Source organism: Calonectris borealis, chromosome 3 (assembly GCF_964195595.1).
Source record: "Calonectris borealis chromosome 3, bCalBor7.hap1.2, whole genome shotgun sequence".
NCBI classification, from domain to species: Eukaryota; Metazoa; Chordata; class Aves; order Procellariiformes; family Procellariidae; genus Calonectris; species Calonectris borealis.
This window is the reverse complement of record NC_134314.1, coordinates 56682247-56701844: the sequence shown is the minus strand read 5'-3', so window position 1 is coordinate 56701844 and position 19598 is coordinate 56682247. Positions and strand designations below refer to the sequence as shown.

Here is a 19598-nt window from a genome sequence, read left to right as displayed (position 1 = left end):
TTTGGTGCTTTGAACCCAATGTTAGGAGAGAAGTAGGGGAATGAGAAATTTTGCCTGACTCTTGCTCTGAAAATGCACCGTGGCCTTCCTTTTCCCGTGCCCCCATAGGGAGCACTTATTTCCCTTGGAGGCAACAGAGTTAGCACAGACTTGATCCATGTAGCTTTTTTATTTTGCAACATAATATTGACAGCACAAAAAGCCATACTCTTTCAAATACCTGGTTGCTTCCATATCAATGAAGTGTACTTTTTTACTAGATTAATGAAGGTCAAATAATTGAATAGCAGTTAATTGCAGTGGTGCAATGTGTCTTCAAAATAGCAACATGGTACAGAATAGGAAGTTCGGTGATCTTCATTACAGTGGAAGGTCTTTTATTTCTATGAAATGCCTGGGAGAACTGTATTTTGGTGTTTACTGGTGTCCTCAATTGGTTAAGCTGAAAAATGTGCTTTAGGTGGTGTGCTGAGATCCTTATACCTAAGAAACTGTGTTGAGTGTCTTTGAGATAAACTGTTCTAGGAAGCACAGAGATTAGTTGTGTTATTTGACATGTTATGAGTGATGGACGAACGGCGGGACAAAGGCATATGAAGGAGAGATAAAGTTGGAAGACCATGTTCCAGTTGCCAAGTAGTGGTGCTGGATTATCTCCACTTAAACAGTAACTGCAGAATGGAGGGGAAATGATTGGGGTTTAGATTTAGCTGCTACCTATCTTCAGCTGAAGGTTGTCCTGACAGAGCATAAACATTGTCCAAATGATGAACGTGTTAGCAGCGTTTAGAAGCTGAAGGATTCTCTCGTGCAGAGTACTGCAGTGACCACCCTCATGTAGTAGAGGGGGAGCTTGTAGACCAGTGGCCTCAACATCTTGCCTCACTGGGATCTTCATTCAGATCAACATGGAGGTTGCATAGATCAGACATTTAAAGGGTTTTCAGGCTAATTTTTAGGTGGTCCTACTTTGAGATGTGCATATGGGAAATTTGAACCAGAAACACCTTTCTTTCTCTTGGTGGGTGTTACAGGATGGTGTCTTTCTTTTCTTCACGTATTTCTTCTGCCCATTGCTCTGCCTTCCCCCCCCCCTTCTGTGGAGTGGCTATAAATAAGACTAGCACAATTCCCATGGTGAACATCAGCTATCTATCACTTCCTTTCTTTGTTACATTCAATTCATAGCTAAAACACTAAGGTAATTTTTTTTTTACTTCATCAGAAATCACAGAAATTTATTTAAATAGCAGAATGTCTTTTCCTTCTTCAGAAATGAAGTGCTGTTTCACAATTACATATGCAAGAAAAAAGTCCTTTATTTTTAAAATAAAGGTTTGTTTCGCTCTTAGCACCCCAGAAAATTAAGATCCCAAACTCTGTTACTTGAGAATTTGAGATACAAAACTTTGGTTTTTTTCTTTATTCTATTGTGGAATGTGCCAAAATAAAAATTTTGCTCTACTCCTCTGGTTCAGACAGTCTCTGAGTAGCAAGAACAGATTTCTCAGTCTTGCAAATATTTTCTGACTATGGATTTTGTTACAGGCAGCTGCTTCCTCGTGGAAGTTCTCTTGTCACTCACTGGAGCGTGGAAACTTTGTCATGTATAGTCTCACAGGTCCTTTTGGCTGTAGCTGCCTGGCCACCGAGACGATGAGAAGGAGAGCTTTTCTTCCTCTTCTTAGGACTTTCTTCTTACAGAAGAAACTATTTGCTTTCCTCTTTTTGTGGCCTCTATTGAAAATTAATGGGTCTTGTAGTTTTGAAATACAGTCCTTTGTTTCAGTTGGTTATATGAGCATTTGATATAAAAATAGTATTGATGTCTCTGTGAATTAGAAAATTAAAACAAAGGCAGTTCATTTTGAAACATGAACTTTGCCACCTTCTAGATGAGCCTCATTCTTCTGTGTTAAAATGTATTTTAACATAATTCATTTTATATTGGATTACCCTAGTACTAGTTTTAAGAGGAGACTAAATGTATATTTATAGTTTGTTTCTGTTCTTGCAATAAATTGCAGCATTTGCATTAAATTTGAAACTCTTCAGAGTGCAGTAACTCCTGTGTAGATCAAGAAGTATACAGATTACGGATATACCGTTTTACTTGATTAGTTTAATATGTTAGCTACCACTGTGAACGGAGTATGAGCATACTTGATGAGGGGAAGGGAAAGGAAAAAAGGGGACATTTCAGTGTAAAAAGGGTCTTCAAATATGCTTATAGGGTTATATAGCTGAAAAACACACCTGCTTGAATATTCAGTATGATTTTTTTCAGCATGTAGGACTACAAAGGCAAAAATATAGAGGATCTCCTAAGTTCCCTACAGACCATCTGAGCTTCCTGGTGCTTCTTGCCACCTATGGAGGATTTTGCAGATTTCTGTTCATCTAAAATACCTTAGTAATGACAGTGCAGAAAGGTGAATTGAGAATGAGCAAGCCTTTTGAATTTGACTAGTGGATAGAGTATAGCTTAATGGAAGTTGCAGTGGACTGGAATTTGGAAAATGATGATTTTGAATCTCATCCGCGTTACCAGATATGCGCATGTTTCTTTTGATTCTTTTCAAAGACTGTAAGAAAGCTATTTTGAGCTTCAATCACAGAGAAACTAGGTAAAAAGGTGTACATACAGCTCTGAACTAGTTGTTATTGAAGCAGCCTTTAGGTCTTTCCAAATGTTTGGTATTATTGGTGCGCTATTAGACAATATACTAGGAATTTGGGGTTTGCTGCAGATGCCCCACTTCTAGCAGAGTGGCTCATCACTGCACTGGGAATCATTTTTCCCTCTCATTCTCTCAGTATTGGACACAAAAGGGAGTCTCCAGCTGGAGCATCAGGAGACCTGCCTGTGTGTATTACATTTTCCAGCATGATGAAAAATAGATTCAGATCTTCTCGAACAGAAGATGGAGCTTCATCTCCATTTTGCCTCCAAGGATGTTCTGGTTGGATAAGACTTTGGTTTTCTTTTTAATTCAATTAAAAACTTCATTCAACACATGTTTATTTTTCTTCAGGCAGGGATAGTCTTATTTGTATCTGTTAAAACAAAATGGTTCCCACACTAGAGAATCTGCTGTGTTTTGGTGCTCTTTGGAGAGCCTTGGACAAATTGTCTTTGCTCTTGTCTCAGTTTCCTTTCTGTAGAATGAGAATTACAAGGCTAGTTTCTTTTTAAGATATTTTGAGACCTACAAGTGACAAGTGCTGATTGCTAGTGGTGGAAGTGATATTTATTTTTTAGTGTGATTTTTTTTTCTACTCTTTCTGCTTATATTAAGCAGGTGCTAGGGCTCCCCCCCAGTTTATCTCCTAGGGAAGGAAAACACCTTCACACACTGACACGGATGTTCAAATGCACCCTTACATCATACTGCTACTTTTGTTAGAGACAAGTGCATTTCAAGTACCCCTCATAAACTCAAGTGGGAAAGGTTCATAATCTGGATTGAAGCCAAACAGTTTAAATATCTGTCACTTATTCCACACACAAATTGTATGACTACCTTCCATGCTTGTGTGGTTCCCAGTTCCATAGGCAGTCCAGTGTTAAACTGGCTGCATTTCTTCTGTTTGTCAGTGATGCAGAAGTTTCAGGCCAGGATTTTCAAATGTCTGACTTTTGAGATACCAGGACCTGATTTGTCAGAGGCGCAAAGCCTCTGTAATTCCCTCTGAAATTGAGAAAGTCATGCAGGTACATGGTGTTTCCATGTGAGTTTAAAAAAAAAAAAAAATTAAATTTTTTTCAAAGTTCTGGGGCAAGTGACTGAATAATTGTTGTTTACATGATGATATGTGATGTATGTGGTGCTGTACAGGGATAGTGGTAGAATCCCTGCCCGAAGCAACGGAAATCTCTTCACAGTAGGTCCATGTGCTGTCCTGCTTGGTTTGCTGCGTGAAGCACAGCTAGTTCCTCCAAGGGAGAATTCCTGCAGTGGGGGCAGAAAACATGAGTATGCCTCTAGTTTTTGCATCTACTGAAGTTTTTCGAGGTAGTCACCAACAAATGTAAATGATTACTGTACTCATGTTGTGCAGAGCTCTGACGTCCATAGACCTTATAAACTCTGCATGATGCTGTTTTTGTAGAGAACTTGTTTTTGTCTTCCAATCCCCAGTAAGGTGGCTTTACTAAATCCCCCACTTGTTGCTGTTTATAGAATATCCTTGTCTCTTTTCCTTGTCTTTTTTTAATCTGTGCTCATGGTAATGAGAGCTGGAGAAGAACAAAGCTGGGGGGGGGGGGGTGTTGGGGGGAGTGTCTTTGTTTCTGCTTCCTATTTTGGTTTATCAGCCTAAAAGGGAGTGGAAAACAGTGTATTACCTTATCATTGCTTCCCCATATGCTACCAGTTATAACATGTACAGAAGTTGCATCTGCAAAACTTGAAATGCACAGGTTCAAGTAATTTGGCTAGATTCCATTCTTTCTGCAAGTGCCCATAGAGACCAGTTCTGGATTGTCATTTTTAAATAAAGTGTGCTTTTGTGAGTTTATGTGAATACTTGGGTTTGTTGTCATATAAATATTTTTAACATTTCTGCTTTATTTTTGTGGGAGGTTTTTTGTTTGTTTTCAACTTCAGTTAAATCTGGCAAGTATTACACTCATGGCTCATGTTTCTCTTAAAGTCATGAAAAGCTAAAACAAACAGAATGCAGAAGAGAGACCCTTTGCAGAATCTAAAGATCTTCCATTTGAAAAATCGGCACCCTTGATAAACAATTTGCAGAGCATCAGTTTTCCCCAAATGTATACTCCTGCTTCAAATTAAATTCAGAGTGACTTACCTCTTTTTCAATATGTTTGCATGTTTTGTTAAGAGAATCTGGTGCTCTGTGCTTATTAGGTTCTTTTAAATTTTCTTTTCCAATTACTGCACAACAAGTAAGTATTCTTTTTTTTTTCCCTTTCTAACACTCACCCAAGTTACACTCTCTTTTCATTATCCTTTTGTTACAGAAGGGCTCCTGTCGGTTTCTGTGCAAGACTGATGGCCAGTGCTGCTCATCCTTGCAGAGTTGGTGCAGGCTGGCAAAAAATAGATGCCTTTTTGTTTGCTTTCTAGGTCACTTTTGCATCTACTCTTTTTTGGCCGTGAGCAGGATTAATAAGTAATGAACGAGCAGTCATGGCCCTTAGTAAACTGGTATTTGTAGATATTAGCTATGTGCATTTAACATAAAGCTTTTTATAAACGATCAGAACTTGGCTGAGGATGCCTGAGTGCAAATGACCAAGATATTTTAGGGGTGCTTCCATTCATGATTGATTTGCACCTTATCTTGTCTTCCCAACTATTCCTTTTTTCTAATCTCTTTCTGTCTGTCTTGTACAGTTCATAAAATTTTGTAGTGAGTAACGTATGTCCTACATTTGTTCAGCATTTAAAACAATGGTCTTTTCGTGGACTTTGAATAACTGTAGTCACTTTTTGGTCATGCTGCTTTCCAGGCCAGAATAGGAAACAAAAAAAAAATCAATTTAACAGTGAAGTTCTCACTAAATGCTTCCAAAAAAAAAAAAAAGGTTTAAAGTTGTTCTCCTTGTGGAAGCTCCCTTTCATCTACAGATTTTAATTTTTTTTTAGTAAAGAACATTTGAATTTAAATGTAATGGGAAGATAAAATGAACACTTAATAAAACAAGTGCTTCTATACTTAGGAAAGACCCAATTGTTATCAGTGGAAAATTCCAGGCACTGTTGCTTTTAACGTCATATTAAGTGGCACCTAGAAGTGTTTTGTGTTTGTAACATTTGCCAGAATATAAATGGAAAGGATTTCTGACAAAAATAATATTGGTGTTGCATGGAGCATAAAGGAATGTTATAACAACACATAAAAGCAAGAGAAGTGTAATTGTTCATAGGAAGATAAGCGGAAGAGGGTGTATAATCTAGCCTGGGGCTCTGGGTGTGCTGGTTTCACCCTTTAAGAGTGTAGTAACTTAAGGTGGCAGAGATGAGAAAGTCACGGAGGACTGCTGAGTGGCGGCAACCTCTTGTAATGAGATTGTCCTTGCCTCGCACAGTAACAACATGCATCTGTATGGTTCTTGCAAAGTCTTTTCAGAGACGACTTAGTTTGTTGTTTGAGACTTTTGCACAATACCATCAAGGAAGCTAGAGGGAACGAAACCTTGCCAGTTAAGCGGTGGCCAGCATTCCGGTTCACTTCCCTTACTAATCCCCTGTTATATTCCTGTTTTATTCAGTAACGCCTGCTGGGTGCAGATTCTGAACACATACAGATCTGTCACACGTACAGTCTCTGACTGTAGGCTAGGACTGTGCTGCTGGTCCTGTGTGTGCTCTCATAATTCAGATAACCAGCACAGGACTATTTTGAAAGATATGAAAGTGCAGGAGACTTTTGTTTTTATTCTCTTATGCCACTTCCACATAGAAGTTTGTTTTCTCAAACTGATTGCATATCTAAACACCAGGTCTTGGCCGGTAACTTGACAGTGTCACATCAACTGCATAATAGTATTTTTTCCAGAAACTTAGAAAATATTCAGTCCACAAACTGATACTTTTGGAGGGTTTGGCACTGTCTGGAGTTGAGATAATTCAACTTGTGGTTGTGTGTTCATACTAATCCAGCACAAAGCTGTGCCACTGCAAAACGTGTTGTCTCGTACGCTGCTTTTCCACTTAACAGTGTGTGCCAGCGCTAGATTTCACATGGCCTTGTACAATGAATTTGATAGGCGCCTGACCTAGATACAAATAACCTTCATGTGTATGGGATGGAGGGAGAGTGTAGGACTAGGGCTGTCAGAAGGGAGCTGAAAGGTATGAATGTTTGAAGTGTTGAGAAGGGACAGGAGAACACAGGCCCCACTCCCTTTGATAGCACTGTAAATTTATGCCACATTTAAGTGACCATGCAGTTGCATTCAAAACCCTGTAACTATGCCATCAGTAGCAAAACTCTGCTTTTTTTTTAATTATTATTATTTTCCTCCATGGTGGATAGCATACCTGACCTTAGCATTTGTTTTCTTCCATCTCTCTTAGTATCCCAGCAACCATGTCCTTGCTATGCTTTGCTCTTAATTCATTTGTAAGCTATTGTGGTAAGGGATCATGTCTTCCTCTCTTGCTGTGGTTATCAAACCCGACCTTGATAAAGTTCAGAAGCCTCAGCTGCAGTATAAACAACGCGGGGGAAGAAGTAAATGTACAAATAACAGTAACTCGTAGGACAGTCAAATTCCTCCCTGGCTTACGTGGGTCAAGTCCATGAGGTCTCTAATAAAGCATGTAATGCCTTGTGTGCAATGGGGATTGCATTTGTGAAGGAGGCTTCGAAAAACATTCTTGAAAAAGATTTAATGGCTAGAGGGAGTGCTGCCGTTAGGAGGCATTTTAATGCTGTTATTCTTTATTCTTTTCCTTTCTGAAAGCTTTCTACTTTCTAGAAGATACGATGATAGTGGTGTTGTCTGTAAATAGTCAGCATTAGCATTTTAATTTTTTGTTGGAAAAGCTTTAAAAAGTCATACAACAGATGCATTAATGCAGTTCCATCTAACCGAAGAGAGGCACATTGGCCCTCCCTTGCAGAACAGAACAACTAATTATCGCAGTTTTAAACACTTGCTGCAAAGAGGAGAAGCAGCGCGTTAGTGCACTAGCAAAAGACTTTGTGCTTGCTTTGTAAAGCCCTGTATGAAATTGCAATGCCAAACTGAATGGGTCTGATTCTATAACGGCAAAAAACCCACATGAAAGTGGCGGGGGGGTTGTCCTTTTTTTGTTTATTGTTTAGCCAATTTTGAGACTCCAAATTACAAACTCTAATTTAGACTACTGCAAACTGGGATAACAATTAGTGCATCTGTCACGCTGGCTGCTTATTCTGTAGAAATCCTTTGTGTGGCATCCATGTAGTTCAACTGTGGCTATGTATTTTTAAGGAGAGCCCTTTCTTAAATTAGTTTTGATCTTGTTTTTCAGTCTGTGAATTTGGAGCCTAACTGTGATTCTCCTCTGGGCATAGTGTAGTCAGTTCTGTCCTTAGTCACACGTACTTGGTCCCAGCATAATTTAACCCTAATACTGAGAAGAAGTCCTGGTATGTCTTCAAGTAAAGGCTGGCTTGCCCTTTAGTTCCTCAACTTTATTCAGTTCAGATCCTAAAATCTTAAAATCTGAATCTTCTTTCAATTGTTCGTGAGATGCTTCTTCTACTTTTCTTCTTCTTTTTAGTTTGTTTGTGTTCTGTTTTGTTTTTTTCTCCTGATACTCTTACCTCAAATTGTCATATATCAATTTTCATTCCATCAACCTTAGTTTATATGGGCTCTTAGCCTATGAAACAAAGTATTTGCTGGCTGATTTCATGTCTCTTCAGCCTTAGTGGTATTTAGCTCTGTACTCATAAATCGCTTTTTCTAAGCTTTTTAATCATTAGAGTTGCTCTTCTTTGAACATGTTCTACTATTTCAGTGACTTTCTGGTAGTACGATGCCCAGAACCGAACGTGTTCTTCCAGCTGGGTTTATGCCAGGGCTATTTAAAGTCACTGTCTTATTCCTTCCCTCACCTTTCTCTGTGACCTGGCATATCATACATAGGCAATTCAGCCTTGCAGTTAGCTGATTTTCAGGCAGGTTAAATTGTGAACTCCTGTCAAGTTTATTCTCCGTGTTAGATGTGGTCCCTCTCATATGAATTACTTTGCAGGTTGCATGTCTATATAAAGTATGTGTTTGGGAATTTTTTCCAAGCCTTCCTGATTTTTTTGACACACACACCCCCCCCCCCCCTGCTGGATTTCACCACTTGCTGTTGGCAATGCCTCTCTACGATACGTCTGTATTTCTCAGTACCTCTCAATTTGACGATGTTTCAATTTTGATTTTAATTATGTCGTCCTCCTCATTAAAAATTCCTCAAAGAACGCCACATGTACCATGGCAGGAATCAGGGTGCAAGGGCATGATTAGATGTTCTCTCCCCCATAACTGCTGGAGATTTGTGAAAGTATAGCAAAATGTGATACGGCCTAGGTGTTGCTGCCAAGAATTGTAGTGATTATATCCTGCTAAGCAGAAACACTGTCTTCCCTAAATGGCAAAGATGGAGCAGAGTGGAGTGGTAAGTAGGTGGTGGCGAAATACAGACACCACAAGTCAGGATTTCTTGAATCAGTCCATAGCCTTGTTTTTACCCATCCGGGAATCTGTTATAATGCTTCTTTGTGGCTGTTCTTTCTAGTGTGTTTCAGCAAGGCACAGCATCTTTCTATAGAAGTGATTCCTTGCCTTGCTTTTAAAGTGATTTAAAATAGGGCCTGATTCCATGCTTGCAGCCTCCTCTCGCTTTTCCTGCATGAGAGCCACTAGCCCTGTCGTGTTTTGCTGGCAAGAAGATGGATGATCCTCTGTGATTGTCGGAATTAAGGGAGCTGTTGTGAGCTGGAACACTCTGCCTGATGTTAGGAAGAAATCTGGGTGGGGAGGAAGGGATGGGTAAATCCTTCTTTCCTTACCCAGGGCAGGGAGCAGTTGCAGAGCTCATCAGTGACTGCTGCTCTGCCTTCACAGGTCTAATCCTTTTCCCATCACAGGGGAGCAAAGAGCAAGAGGCATCTCTGTGATAGTAGTGCATTTGGCCTTGCTACTGTCACATCCACCTCTTCTTTCTCCCTCATCGCCCAGTGAGGTGGTAGGGCAAGTACTGTGTCCCTGAAGCACAGCCCGTGGGGACACTCACAAGTTTCCTCCACTGTCAGTTGAACAAAAGGAACCATTTGTGTTCTGCTGACATTCGTTGCGCTGATTCTTTGCCTTGGATTAGCTGTGGATGCAAGGAATTCAATTCTCCTGAATAATGAACGCCTGTAAATGCAGCAAGAGAGGGGGTTTTATGATAGCGTAGGGCAGTGCAAGCAGTTGGCCAAAAGGGATTATTCACGTAGCATAACTTTTGGCGCTCTGCTAGATGTTAGTAGTGGGCTGTGAAAATTTTACAGTTGTAGTATAGACAATGCTAAACTATTTAAACTGCAACTTTCAGGAAAAAAAAAACAACTTTAAAATCCATTGCCTCTTTTGAGATTGGCTGTCATTTTGACATTTTTGGACTCCACCTTTACTTTGTGATACAGCATGTTAGGTGGAATGCTGTGCTACTCTGTGTGCTGAGACACTGAACTGCTTCAGGCAGGAACCACGAGCATGTTTGGAGAAGATAATTTTAATTAGCACAGTTAAAAAACCCAGCCATTATTGGCCTAAGTTATCCAAATGTTGTTACCCTCTAGTCCAGAGAAAAATTATTTTCCCACTGTTAAGAAACATGATGGAATCAGTCAGCAATGTGTGTTCTAGCAATAAATATTTGCATATAGGCTAGTACAGCAAAGGTTTTTTTATTTTTTTTTTTTTCCCAGCAGCTAGCTGTGTCTCAGCAGTGACTTGAAGGCTTGCCAGGTCGTGAAAGTCAAGGCCAAGCCCTTGTCAAAAAACAAGCTAGTAAGGACCTTTGGACGCCACTGTGCAAAGGATACTGTTTTAACTGAACAGATGTTCTCAATCCAAGGCTGATACCCTTGGAAGAGGTGCCAGGCGACAAAAATAGTTGTGTTTTCTAGGGCAGATGGAAAAGAATGCTGTGTGTTTTAACCTGGTATTTTATTTTGTAGTTGTGGAGGATTCAAGTTGAGAACTTGGAGTTGTGGATGGCTTTCTGTATATGAGTCCTAAAGTGTATCTTGCTCTCACTGTTTGGTTTGATGTCCTTAGGAGACAAAATATTTGAATGTAAGTAGACCACCTGTGTGTTACCACACCGTTCAAAGCAGCTAGAAGGCTGTGTGGAGTAGTCAACACCATGTGCTCATAAATGAGTGAAATGTCTTGTTATTCTGGGAAGTGCTAAGAAGTATTTTTAGCATATTCTTTTTTTTTTTAAATTGGCTGAAACATGATACCAGAAACAGAAATATTTTTTGTTGTTCTTTTCATCTGTTCAGAGTGACAAATTGAAGCACACAGTTATAATACAAAATAATATTTTATTTGTTGTTGCGTATGTATATACAGCATGTATAGTCCATAAAATTAGATATATTCCAAAGCCAAAAGCGTCTTGGTCAGTCAGCTAAGGAGGCTTTATATATTAGATTTTTTTTAAAAAAGCACACTATCGTTAGCATCTAATTGACAAAATATTACTCTATTATTAACTTTGCAAAACTCATTGCCTTGCTTTTCAGCAGCCTTAATATTTAATTAACTTCTTGTATAGTCACTTATGGTACCAAAGTTGAAGGGTTTCTTTCTAATTTTAGTGCAAACAATTAAGTTTGCAAAGGTGCTAGATTGAAGTAATGGGCTTGCTTTGAAGAATTTTGCTAGAGAAACCACTGCTGGCTTCCAAAATGTTTTCAGTTAAGATGGGTTCATATTTAAATAGTGGTCTTTAATCTCTTCATTTTTATAGTTCAGTCTTAAAGACAAAATTTACCTTGTTCAATAAATGGGTTGATTTGGCTTTATAAAGCCATATATTTCCTGTTTATCATGTTAAACCCTGGTGGGTTGTTTCTTTTGGGTAGAGAATGGAATTTCTGGCTCTGAAAAGTAAGGATCTAATCCTAGCTGCATTAAGGACTATTTCTTTCTCTTTTTTTGAGAGAATGTAGCGTAATGGTATGAGGTGGCTATAGAAAAGCGTTCTTCAGCACTATAGTGGGAGAAGCACAGGAAAAAAATTCATGACACAAAGTACAGTGATAGTTCCTGATGTTGCCACTTGACGCTCCATGACATGGCACGTGTGACTCAGAGAGACTTTCACTGAAATAGTTTTATGCTGATGTCTGTTAATACAGCCAGTCACATGGATAACTGTAATACAGAACAATATGTGGCAATCCTAAGGTATTCTGTAAGCACCAAAGATGACTATGAAGTTATCTGGTCTGGATTGAGCGACCCAGGCAAAATTAATTTTAGAATCATTGATCCTTGCATTACTTACAGGAAGAATCATGACTTGGTATCTTTCCTAAGTTTTTTTAGACCGCTGCCCAAACCAAAAAAAGCCAAGGTGATATCACCAATTTAGGATTTTTTAATGCTAATATTGATCATTGTGCATGAAAAATGAAGCAAGACAACTGTTACATTGATGGCAAATGTTAGCGAATGGGTGGTAGATCTTAATCCAAGCAGCGCTTAGCTTTGCCATTCCTTGCCTCCCAGTAGAGCGCAGTGCCATCTTTAACGTAAGTTCCTTGAACAAGCATAGGTTTAGTGGACTGACTTACTAGAAATTGCAGATGTGACAAATTTTGTCCCCACAAAACTTTCAAACCTAGAATATGCTTCAGTAAGCAGTTGTGTGAGGCATTTATTTTAGGTGCAACAATTGAGAGGATTTTCAGATGTTTTCTGTGTTTTTTATTGCTTGCGGGACATAATCACGAATGAGCATGGGATAAGAAATATTAACCATAGTCATAAATCAGTGAACCATTTCAAGAGAAAATTTGATTTTAATATTATTTCACATTTTACTTTTCCTTAAAAAGCAGTCAATATGGCCTTTTCAATAAAGATACAACACTTGATATTGTATCAATGTCAAGGATACACAGTTAACATTTTCAGTGTGTCTTTGGCCAGAAATTGGCATGAAGTGTTTAATGTGTAGAATTTTTTAAAAATCATTCGTAACTAATTTTACTATTGAAGCTATCCAGTTTATTAAGCAAAGGAAATATTCCCTGAAGCAGATGAATTGGACTTGGGGAGGGTGGAGTGGTGTGTCTGACAGTCTTGAAAGATTTTAGAACTAGTAAGTCTTGTCAGCTTATGTCTGGTTTTAAGTTATAAATTAAAAGAAGGAAAATGTTTTTCTGTCCATTTTATCAATGAGCAAGCTAGGGATGGAACCGAACTAGAATGAATGGGAAAAAAGTACTTTTTCAACTTGCAGAAGAGACCACACCTGTCAGGAGTTGGGTTCTGACTTCAGCACATGATGGTATGGGGGTTTAAGCAATGAATTCTCTCCGTTCAGTGTTATAGTTCACAGTAAAGCTTTGACCAGAAGCATGGACTACTTGACAATTGTTTACCTAATTTTAATTGTTGATGATATGTCTTAGTCTTAATACAGTTTATTGTAATTTCAAATGAAATTTAAAACATTTTAAAGCAATACAAGTAAAAATATCCTAAAATCTATTTAAACTTAAAAAAAAAATTAGCCATATTTTCATCTTTTTTTCCTTCTGCTCTCTTCCAAAACCATAAAAAGGCAACATAGTCCAGGATGCCTCCCAGATAATAAGAGAAATCTTTTTTTCAGTGATTAAAAAACTGGTGGAAGATTAGATGATACCTCATGGCAAACGATGCTGGGATCCCTCAGTCTGATCACAGAAGTTCTACCTTAAATCTTCCCTTATGTGAATTCCTGATACAAATATTTGTAATACTTTTTATATTCTCAGTTGATTAAACATCCCAGTTAGTTGTTTAGTTTTCTTCCAAACCATAATGTTGTTGGTTCATACCCAGTTCAGCTGTCATCCTCAGTTTGTGGTGAGACACATAGCCTGGCTTTTGAGAAGATGAATGGAAAGCCTGAAACCTGTTACTTGTGAAACTTTTGTTCTTGGAAACAGTTAGAATTTAACCAGAATTATATTCCCATGTTCTATATTTTAAATGCACACACATGCAGGGGAATTTCTTTTTCTCTATATGCTAAAGTTACAGGTGGGAGTCAAACAAATGAAAGGAATGGTAACCATTATCTGCAGTTATCAGCAGGTCTAAAGCTATCAAGCTATCTCGTTTGTAGTACAAGAATTGCAGCAGGATATGAACATTTTGTGGTGTTTGTCTTAATTATGTACTTAAATTCTAAATGAGTTTTTCATCTCAAACTGCTTTCAGAGCTATGAATTCTTTAGTAGAGAAATGATAAAATAAGTTTTAAATCACTGATACTGGACTGAAGATTGTTTCAAGAAACTTGTTTATAAATCTGATTATTTTATATAAAGCAATTCTGAATTAAACTGAAAAACAACTGATAGGTTTCTGAAACAACAAACCGCTTTGTTTTTATCCTAATATCTAGGATATTATTTATCTTTACTGTTTTGGAGGCCAATTCTACAATTATTTTATGCAGGTTCCGACTGGAACATCTCGTCAAAGTTACCCAGCTACCAGCTATCAGGACTTCAGCAACTGGGAATCTCTAATGAAAATCAAAGAGGGGCTGCTAAGACAGAAAGAGATTGTGATCGATCGGTGAGTAACCTGCTCCTGCTGCATTGATTAGATTACATGATGTAAAAGCTATGATGTAGAAACTGACTTTCGGGAGAGCTGCTTACTCAGTAAAGTTGTTAAGTTCCAATCCAGCAAATATTTATGCACAAATATGTGGGAGCTAATCCTTGCTGGGAGAGAAGACTGGCTGCTGGCTAAAAGTCTTTTACAGAGTTGGAAATTTACTTAGGGGTTTAATGCCTCTGCAGTGGAAAAGGGTGAGTGAGACCAACAGCCAGTTCTGCTGCCAGCTTCCCCAGCTTAGCTTCTTACCAGTATGGGAGTTTGTATCAGACACCTTTCCGCTTGTACAGGTCTTGAAAGTGACTTGCAAGATGGAAGCTGGTAAACTGCATTGCCCTGATTTTCTTTTCCATGACAAGTACAGAAATGCAATATATTTGAAGCCAAGTTGATAAAGCTTTGAGAAATCGACCTTTGCAGTAACATTCAGTGGTAAAATCCTATTCAAATGCTTATACAAATTATTCAGATAATAAAATATTAAATCCAGGATCTATATGTCAGTAAATACATCGCGGCTTATTAAAATTGCTATCAATCTGAAATGGGCCTTGGCAGCAACTCACTGCTGTTAAGTTTCTAGTATATCTGAAGTAATTTCTGGAGTTCTTGATGTTTGGATAAAATTAAGCCTTAACGAGGAAAATGTGCTTTTAATAAAGGGCTTGAACTTAATGAAACTTACACTAAATTAGCAGATATCATCAGGAGCTGCAGAGTTTGGATGTAGGACATTTAAGAAGGGCATTTTTATATTTGACGTAATTATCATTTGGCTTAGTCTGTGTTTTAATAATAAACTCTTGGCTCCTGGCTGAAAGAGGAGTGGTTGTTCTGATCTTGAAATAGCTGTGCCCTCATATTGATACTTTCCTCCACAGCACGAGGAGAACTGTCTAAAGCAGGTGTGTGTTGATCACAGGAATGTCAGGCATCCATTATGAATGTTTTTATATTTCATCTAGCAGTTCCTCTCTTTTAATGGGTGGAGATAGACAACTTGGGCATAATTTACTTTGGGACCAGGAGAATTATGCTTGTGCAAGATCTCTTCCTTCCTCTATTGCAACAGAGCAAGGAGTTGCAGTGGTTTAAGGTGTTTCTGTCCCCTAGCAATCTGGCTGGTACCTCTGCTGGCATTGTCATGAAGGTCAGCATCAGCTTCCCCAGTTTGATGCGGAGCATTAGTGTGCGTTTACCTGCCTCTGCAGCGGAAGATGGGACGCAAAGTTACGAACTGCAGCAGCTGAGGCACGGGTACACCATCCCACTCTGCCAGCTCTCCTGCAGAGGTGGTGAGCTCCCAAGGGAATAAGCAGTTAAAATGGAAACATCCTTAACGGATGCTTCGATCTCCTCTGTCAGAGCCTTTTGATCAACTGCTTAAAGGCTGTCTAAATTACAGTGTTTTTTTCAGGCTTGCTATATCAGTAGTAATGCTGTATAACCTGCAGCCCACCTCTCAGGACCCAAGCTGTCAGCAGCATTTGTAAGTACGTTGCCCGTGATGGCTAGGAGTGGTCTTTGGTGCCTCTGCTGAGCTTACCATCCTCTGCACTCTACATGAAGGCTTGTTATACAATGGCAACTGAAAAGGCAGTTCACGTTATTCTTCTCACACTGGAAATGCGTTTACAGTCAAGGGTAAAGTTTCTGAAGTGACAGTTTGTAACCTAGTTGCCTGCTAATGTTACTTGAAGAGGAAGAAAAGCTATTTCTTGATATCCAACGGCAGTGTGCTGGTTCTTTTTTTGTACAAGTCATAAGTTCGTGTGACTTAACGATAGTGAATACAGTTCTTTCTGGATTTCTGACCAGAAGTTGGTTGAGATGATTCCTTTTCATCAAGCTGAAAAGGCAAAATACACTCTAGAAGCTGCTGAAGCAAAACAAAGACCACTTAGTGATGTTAGAGTCATTCCCTTTAAGTAGACACTTGGTGTTACAGTTAAGCATGTTGTAAATTATAATAATGTAGTATAATAATACATAACAGAAAAGGCTCTTTTTTTAATATTGAGCCTCCATTTGGGCAAAATATTTGCCTTAAAAAGTTACTATTTTAAAATGAAATAAAATTATTTAAAATAGGTGGTTTGTAATATTTAAAATTAGTACAAAGTGATGTTGCATATTTAGAAAGATTTTACAACCGATTTTTTTCCTTTTTTTAAGAAGAGGTAGTGTTTTCTATGACAAATAAAAATATTTTTGGTTTCACTCATGGAGAAAATGGTATATAGCTGCTGTTCAAAATCCTAGAAATAGAACTCCATTATAAAGCACTAGTGTAATTTCTTATTAGATGGGGTATTAATAAGACTTAAGTGTGAATAATACCTTTCTTCAAGGCACTAAGTGGCGCTAAGCAAAAATTTGGTATTATCCATATTTAACACATGGGGTCACAAGGCCTTGCACTGAGAGTCAAGATGATGTTTGGGAGTAAACCTAAGTCTTCCAGCTCCTGGTCTTCCTGAATTTACTTTAAACTTCTTTTTAGAATTTGAATTTATTTGGGAATAGTGGCATAAAATAAAAATACAAAGTTTGCTAAAGTGTGGTTAATTAGGATTCGAGATGGTGGTAGTTAAATTACAGAATTTATGCTTTCAGGAGGTAGAGGAGGAATTCTTTTGTTGACTGAGGTTTGGTAGTAGGTGTTTGCTGAGAAGGCCCTTCCTACCTGTGGTTCTCATGGAGTTTTGAAAGGTGTGGTCTCCTTAAGTCATGTCTCATACTGAATTTACGAACCTGTAACTGGAGGATGCCAGCAAGACTTATTTAATTCTGGGGGGACAGAAGCTTGGGAGAGACCAAGCTGCCTGGAACCTGCTGCTGCCTGGAAGCCAGAGGAGCAGGATAGCAGCCGGCGTGGTGCTCCAGGGCCAGCTGTTTGCTGCTGACAAGTACAAGGAACAGCTGGATGAAAAGCAGCACACCGGGAACACCCTTCTCTTGCCCTTGTCACCAGCCTCCCTTCTTTCAACCACAGGGTCATTCCCAGGTTTTTTAAGGTTAGACCCTCTTCTATTGGGAATTGCGCTGGGGCTCTGCTAATCCAGGAGGTGGAGGAGATTAACATCACTTCGCACCACACACCTTGTTCTGCATGGTGATGCTTAAATCTGTTGATAAGTAGGAAATGGAGGCTCTGTACAGGGCCTTATGCTGTTCTACCTTTACCTTGTTAAAAAAGGGAGGAGGGGGAGGAGGAGGAGAGAAACCTGCTGCCTGCTTCCCTTCTTTGCACACAATGATAAAAAGGCAACAAAAATCCAGCCCTTCCGGATTAGATTATTAAACTTCCTTGTTTTGCATCAGAAATCTAGCAGTTTGGAATAGCTGCAAGTTAGTTTCAAATAGTCATTAAAAATGATTCAAGGCATAATGCTTACAATGTAAATCATCATACTTGGATGCTTTGATGTGTCACTGGAAATTCAAATCTGTGAACAGAATTTTTAAAAACCCAAATAGCCACTTGCATCTGTGAAAAGAACAAGTGGCTTGATTTTTATTCTATACGCTGTGTTGAACAGCAGATTTAGTAATAGATTAGTTAAAATTGATTTGATTTGTATAGTCTGTTCGGTGTAACAAATGCGTATTTTTGAGTATAAATGAACAGAGTAGCATAAATGGGTGGATTTAAAAGTGGTTTTGGTTTGCTTTTTAAAACTACTGTAGGAATCACTGCCAATTTAATGAGTTGGAGCCTGAAATTGGCTTCTAAGTCTGCTCTTAAAAAATGGGATGGAGACTGTACTTTTAGGAAGCGTAAACGTGGTGTGGGGAAGGGAGCATGGCGTGTGTGTGCATGGGATCACAATGGCACTTCTTAAAGGTGTGTGTCATGTTTTCTCCACGTAAGAGCTGTTGGTACAGGCTGTGAATAAGGACTTAAGAGGAAATCTGCTGCTCTAACACTTATTACTAGCATGTCTGTCACCTACTGTACAAAATAATTGGATTATATCATTGGCTTACTTCTCTGGCAGTTTAGTATGTAACACTACGTTATATTTAGCACCAGAGGGAGCCAATAGTGTTTGTATTGGTTTAGAAAATTACAGCATCATATTTTAATTCTTTGTCCTCTGTTCAGTACATTCACAACACTGAAATTACAGTGTTTGGTACAATTGCGAATGTCTCTTGAGACTGGCCAGCCACTGTAGATGTGTCTAGTGTGCTCCTGGCACTGTTTGTTTGGCAGGGACAGCATGTAGGGGGTGCGTGAATAAATGCCAAATATTTGAACATATGACATAAGCTGCTGAGAATAACACTGTGCATGCAGTGTTCTCCTCCAGACAGCTTAAGGATATTTGAAAAGCTTTTTAAGGAAAGGTGGATATAGAAGTATAATTTCAGTTAATAGCTGTCATTCCTCAGGGCATAATAACATTTACATTTTTAAAACAGTTGCTATATATTAGCTTTCCATCCATAGCTGAATTATGCTCAGATGTTTTCATTGGGACAATAGAATTAGATTTTCTTTGCCTTGTGTCAAATTGTCCTGACTTCAGTAATTGACATCAAACTGTACGTGCTCTGATAGTGCTCATGTAACTGCTAGTATAAAGCTGTAATTCTCTTAATTTTGGGTGGCCTGTTAAGATCTGCAGCATTAGCATATCCTCATTTTTGAGGAAGCTTTGAAGCTTTATGCCACTAAGGGTCTGAGTGCATGCATGTAAAACTGGGAGTCCTATGCAGAGAGTAGGGCTGTGAGGAACTTCCTCAGAGTGTCTTGCTGTGTAAAATATTCTTTGCTTGCAATAATAGCTTGAAAAAGATGCATTTATCTTTTTCTGATATCACCAATCACCCAGGTAACTTGTGGTTGAGGCTTTTGTATCTTGGGCTGCTAAACTCTCAGGAAGATTTTGTTACAGAGTAATTATTTTAGCAGGTTTAAAAGTTCACCTTTTCAAAGGTGAATACTAGTAATATCAATGAAATGGAATTTGTTAAAATTAGTTTTCACATAATAACCTAAATCTTGGCAATAATGAGAGGATATAGGGCTATAAAGGACCTATCTAACCTATCTGCTGGGCCCTAGGGAGGACAAGCTGTAGTGGTGTCACTCCTGGTAGATGTCTATGCTATTGCTATCTGCTACAACCTTGCTGGGTTGGACAGTTTAGTGATTAATTAGCTGAAGCATTAGAAAACTTTTCCTAATATGACTTAGTCTTTCCTCCTAGGTCATGTTTTCTAGACCTCT

General features: G+C 38.7%; 1 protein-coding gene across 2 annotated transcripts in view; it reads left to right on the top strand.

Annotated features, from left to right (window-relative positions):
* CEP85L (centrosomal protein 85L) overlaps nucleotides 1-19598 on the top strand; it is a 160075-nt gene that overhangs the window by 106984 nt on the left and 33493 nt on the right. For both annotated transcript variants that reach the window (XM_075145740.1, XM_075145739.1), the window contains exon 4: nucleotides 14193-14314. In XM_075145740.1, coding sequence (XP_075001841.1) covers nucleotides 14193-14314 — 122 coding nt within the window. The remainder of the gene's footprint in view (nucleotides 1-14192; nucleotides 14315-19598) is intronic.